The sequence below is a fragment of the Arachis ipaensis genome, chromosome B7, assembly GCF_059453495.1.
Source record: "Arachis ipaensis isolate K30076 ecotype BB chromosome B7, ASM5945349v1, whole genome shotgun sequence".
NCBI lineage: Eukaryota > Viridiplantae > Streptophyta > Magnoliopsida > Fabales > Fabaceae > Arachis > Arachis ipaensis.
This window is the reverse complement of record NC_142442.1, coordinates 31,018,025-31,023,521: the sequence shown is the minus strand read 5'-3', so window position 1 is coordinate 31,023,521 and position 5,497 is coordinate 31,018,025. Positions and strand designations below refer to the sequence as shown.

General features: G+C 40.8%; 1 protein-coding gene and 1 pseudogene across 1 annotated transcript; both read left to right on the top strand.

Moving 5' to 3' along the window:
• The first annotated feature begins 1,070 nt into the window (after nt 1-1,070).
• On the top strand, nt 1,071-1,460 carry LOC148550733 (uncharacterized). Its single transcript, XM_088494602.1, has one exon. The coding sequence runs from the start codon at nt 1,071-1,073 to the stop codon at nt 1,458-1,460; it is 390 nt and encodes a 129-aa protein (XP_088350728.1).
• Nucleotides 1,461-3,670: 2,210 nt separating this feature from the next.
• LOC148550732 (uncharacterized) lies at nt 3,671-4,942 on the top strand (annotated as a pseudogene).
• Nucleotides 4,943-5,497: the final 555 nt, after the last annotated feature.

The following is a 5,497-nucleotide window of genomic DNA, read 5'->3' as shown; positions in this document are numbered from 1 at the left end:
GCAGGAATTCAGAGCCTCACTCAAGAACCTGGAGATGCAATTGAGCCAGACGATCCAGCGGATATCTGAGAAACCAAAAGAGAAATGCCAAGTAATTCAATTGAGGAGTGACAAAATATTAGTCACTCAACATCAGAACAAGGAGGAACCAGGTGAGAAAGAGACACCAAAGAGTGAAATTGCAGCAGCAGAGGACACCACCAAAGGTGCTGAACGCCCAGGAGGGAGTAGAGTGGACGTGTAACAGCAGGAGAGGGGGGCAATAGACATCAATTCAAAAGATGTTCCCCCCAAGCACCCTAGCAACGCTTTTTCCAGTCACTCTAGACACTCATCCTGCATTACTCGTGGCCCCAAAGTACAAAGCCAAATTACCATACCCTCAAAGATTTCAAAGACCTCTCACTCTTCCCAGTTATATAGTGCTCACCCTAAGAGAAGAGTACAAGGTCATCACAGTGGAAAATGAACCCATGCCAAAGGAGGAAGTGCAAGTTGCTAAAGGATCAGAGCAAACAGAAACACCAAAAGAGGCTGAGAGCATTAAAGTACACTTTCAGAAGTCACAAGAGGAGATCGAAGGTGAGCAATTCATTCAGTTTTTGTACAATATCCCTTTTGCTGAGGTATTGGAGGAGGTGCCTCCCTATAGGGACCTCGTAAAAAGCCTACTCTCTAAGAAAAAGGTCTTGAAAGAAGATGAAATTATGGTCTTGATCAAGGAGGCCGAGTATAAAGAGGTGTATGTTACTGAGAAATTGAAGAAAAAAAAGGCTCAAGAAGAGATTGGAAGGACATTGCTACACGCCCCATTGGTGGCACAGGAGCCTGAAGTACCACACCCTCAGAAGCCCTAAAAGGAGACCAAGGATGAGCACCATTCACAGTTCTTGGAAGTCTTTAAGAAGCTTTAAATCAATATTCCTTTTTACTGAGGTTTTGGAGCAAAGGCCTCTCTCTGCTGCACTCATGAAGAGCTTACCCCATGAAAAAAGGCCTTAAAGGGAGATGAAATAGAGGTTCTGACTAAGGAGTGCAGTGCACTAATTCAAAATACGCTACCAAGAAAGATGCCAGACCTAGAGAATTTTCAGATTCCATGTACTATTGGAAAGATCACTTTTGACAAAGCCCTGTGTGATCTTGGCTTAAGTATAAATCTGATGCCTTTGTCTGTAATGAAGAAGCTGGGAATCCAAGAAGCACAGGCAACAAGGATAACTATGCAAATGGCTGACAAGTCCCTGAGGCATGCATATGGGCTAGTGGAGAACGTACTCGACAAGGTTGGAGAGCTATTCCTCCCGGTAGACTCTGTGATACTTAACAAGGAAGAAGAAACAGATGACTCCATCATCCTAAAAAGACTATTCCTAGCCACTGAAAGATCCCAGATAGATGTTGAGAGAGGCGAATTGGTGCTGAGGTTTGATGCACTACTATTTCGTGGTACATTTTAGGCTGAATTGAGTGGATTTTATCCACTATTCTCACACTTATGCATATAAATTGAATGTTTTAAATTTTCCTTCCTAATTCTGTGCTTTGATTGAAAACATGCTTCTTTGGCCTTAAATTACTAACTTTTTAATCCTCTCTTATTACCATTCGATGCCGTGATATGTGTGCTCAGTGTTTTCAAGATTTCCAAGGCAGGAATGACTTAGAGGATGGAAAGGAAGCATGCAAAAGTGGAAGGAACACAAGAAAATGATGTTTTGAGAAGCTGACAGCGACGCATACGCGTGGGCGACGCGTACGCGTGATCAGTGCAGCAGACAATCGACGCGTACGTGTGACTAGGATTTTGTCAAGCGACGTGTACGCGTGGGCGACGCGTACGCGTGACGAAGCATCACGTGCTGCAGATATCAGAAAACGCTGGGGGCAATTTTTGGGCTATTTTTGGCCCAGTTCCAAGACCGAAAACACAGATTAGTGGCTATAGAGTGGGGAAATCATTCATACACACACCTCATTATTCACACATTAGGTTTAGATGTAGTTTTCTAGAGAGAGAGAGAGAGAGGCTCTCTCCTCTCTCTAGGTTTTAGGGTTCTTAATTCTATTCCTTCTCAAATTCTGAATTCATCTTATTTCAATTTAGTTTCTCTTCTACTTTTATTTGTTCTAGCATTCTAGTTTATTTACTTCCCTTGTTGATTACTTTATGTTGCTAATTTAGTTTATGAATTCTCATATTAGAATTGATTTTCCTTTTTAATGCAATTTTATGTTTCATGTTTATGGCTTCTTTATTCATTTGTTATCATTGATGCTTGCAATTGGTTGTTTAGATTTATTATTCCTTGTTAATTTTCTATGCTTTTATTTTGTGCCTTCCAAGTGTTTGATAAAATATTTGGTTGGATTTTAAATTAGCTTTTTATGTTCTTAGCTTAGATTGAGTAATTAGAGACTCTTGAATTGTCAAAGTCTCTTGTTGGTTGGTGATTGAAACTTGCTAGTTGGCTTGAGCTTCACATACTTTAGTCTTTGATTAGGACTTGTGAACTCAAGTTGATTTTCTCACTTGACTTACCTGCAATTGTTAGAGGTTAATTAAGTGACAGCAAAAGGCAATTACCATCACAAGTGATTATGATAATGGGGATAGGAATTCCAATTATCAATCCTTTCTAGGACTTTTCTTAATTGTTATTTTATTTTCTTATTATTTACATTCCTTGTTTCTTATTTCAAAAACCCAAAAAGATACTTTTCCATAACCAATAGTAAAAACACTTCCCTGCAATTCCTTGAGAGACGACCCAAGGTTTAAATACTTCAATTTATTTTTATTGGGTTTGCTTAAGTGACAAACAAATTATATTTGATTGAGGTTTAATTGTCGGCTTAGATCTATACTTGCAACGCGATTATTTTTGTGAAAATCTTTACCGATATTTTTCTATCATCAATTTTTGGCGTCGTTGCCGAGGAATTGCAAATGTGTTCCTTATTATTGGTTATTGTGAATATTGTGAATAATTTTACTTTTTCGTTTCTTTGTTAGTTGTTTCTAGTGTTAGGAGTTTTTTTTTCATCAGTTCTTATTAGTTTTTGTTTTTATTTTCTCTTGTTACTATGAATTTTCACCCCTTTGGCTATGAGTTTCGTTCAAATTATGTTGTAGGGAATGAAAGCTACAATGATAACATACATCAAGGATGGGACAATCAAAGGTGGGAGGAGCCTCAAGCTTATGGACAACCTTCTTGGCAACAACCTCCACCAACATACTATGAGCAAGAGCCATTCCAAGGTGCGTACCAAGACAATGGTATGGTGAACCCCCTTGTAGTTACCAACAAGCCCCACCATATGCCTATGAACCCCCTCCTCAATATAGTTTTGAACCACCATACTCACAAGTCCCCTACAACCAAACACCCCCTATGATCCTAACCCTTATCCACCATACCAACAATCCTATGAGCCATATGAACTATACATAGAGCCACCCTAATTCCAACCCAATTACTCCCAAGAACCACCACCTCAATATACACCACCTCCAGTGTATGCAAATTTTCAACCACAAGATGAATTTTCTTTTCCAACACAACCCTCCATAGGAGAACGTCCATATCCATCAATCCAAGAGCCATATGATCCTAATTACGTTAGCCAAGCGGAACAAGAGTCAAAGGATCGTCTCAAGGAAGCAATGGATTGATTTCAAACAACTATCCGTCAAAAGTTCGACCCATGTGAGAACAAGGGATTGAAGTGTGTTGTGCAACAAGTGGAAAAGATGGAGAGTGTTGAACCGCCACATCCTTATCATGATGAATCACCCTCCTATCATGAACCTTTCCTCCCAAGCGATGAGCCCTTATATCCACCCCAATCTCCAATGGATGACACTCTAAGTGTTCTTCTTCAAGAGCAAAGAGAGATGCAAAGAACAACACTAGAGTTCATAGCTACCTTGACCGAGGTAGTAGATAATTTAGCTTCACTGCACGTCAACACTCAAAGCACTCCCATGGCTACATGTGGAGAATCTAATGAAGCACATAGCATGATGGAGAGACTAGGAACTCCAGTGAAAAGTGAGGAATGTGGCTTTGTATTGGAACAATTAGAGGAAACTGTAATTGTTGCAGAGGAAGAACTGGTTGAAGACTTAGGAGATGCTGAACTTCCATGGGAATCTAGAGTTGTAGAGTATTCCTCCAAGAATCTTGAAATTGATATTGAGGAGGGTAGTGCACAACCTCCAAGGCATATTCCCTATAAAGAATTGGATGGGATACATCAAGAAGCAAGTTCCCATGGTGATGATGATCATGAATCAAGTCTTCCTAGTGACGAACCTACATCTGCAAATGAACTCCTTGAGTATGAAGAACCTTCTCTAATTGAGTTTGAGAGTGATGTGGAAGTGGAAGTCCTTCGGAAAGGTTAGACGGGAGTTGAATATGCTTTATCAAGATCGTTGGAGACCTCTCTACCTAGGTTGTCGTCTACTCCGTCATTTGAGTGGGTAAAACTTATCTCTATTCGCTTTACTGTCCCACTTGAATATGGTATTCTTGAAACAGATGGCCAACTTAGGAAGCTTTGTGGCATTAAGCGTAAAAGAAGGATGTTTAGTGGTTGGAGTTTCAAATCAAGGCTCATCAAGGTTGAGATTTCAAGAGCTAGATGCAAGGGCTGGACTGGTGATAGTTGGGTTGGATCTAAGAGAAGAGTTTGGTACTTCATTGAGAATTCGGATTGCTTACCACCCGGTTGGAACAATGATGATCTAATTAAAGACGGGTGTTGAAACAAGATTTGGGAACTGGGCATACAAGAGGATTAACTTTCTGAGCTCAGAGCTTGTGAAGAACTTCATCAAGGCTTGGTGAATTCACTTCAAAATGTTGGAGCTTATTGGAAGTCCAAGCGTTGGTGGAAGTTTCAAGATGAGTTCAAGCACAAGCCACCATGACAAGGAGCTCACCAAATGTCCAACTTAAGGACTTTAACTAAAAGTGCTAGTGGGAGACACCCCACCATGGTAAATTCTTGCTAATTTCCCTTTTATTTATATTAGTAATAAGTTAAATTTTCATTTTCAGTTATGTTTATTTCGTTTAATTTATGGTTTAGTTGTTTAATAATTTCTGGAGTTCATTTAATATAAAAAAAAAGGTTGTCACGCGTGCGCGGGAACGACGCGTACGCGTCAATGCCCAAACTTGGCTCGTGCCAAAACAGCGCTGAAACGATGCGAGAGCGCGACCTGGACAGAAAGTTGTGCCAGGGCTGCGCTGGTGGGGTGCTAGCCGCACAGCCAGCCCCACGCGTATGCATGACCCACGCGCACGCGTATGCGTCACTTGCATTTTTTACCATCCACGCGTAAGCGTCGACGACGAGTACGCGTGGTATGAAAAATCGGCGTTATTCGCGAATTGAACAGAGAGTTGGGCTGCCACTGTGCTAGAAACGCGCGAGTATTCAGTCACACGTCAGTGTTCATTTTTTGCCATCCACGTGTACG

Excerpts from the sequence above, each read along its gene's own strand:
- LOC148550733 (XM_088494602.1), top strand. The coding sequence starts at position 1,071 with ATGCCAGACCTAGAGAATTTTCAGATTCCATGTACTATTGGAAAGATC.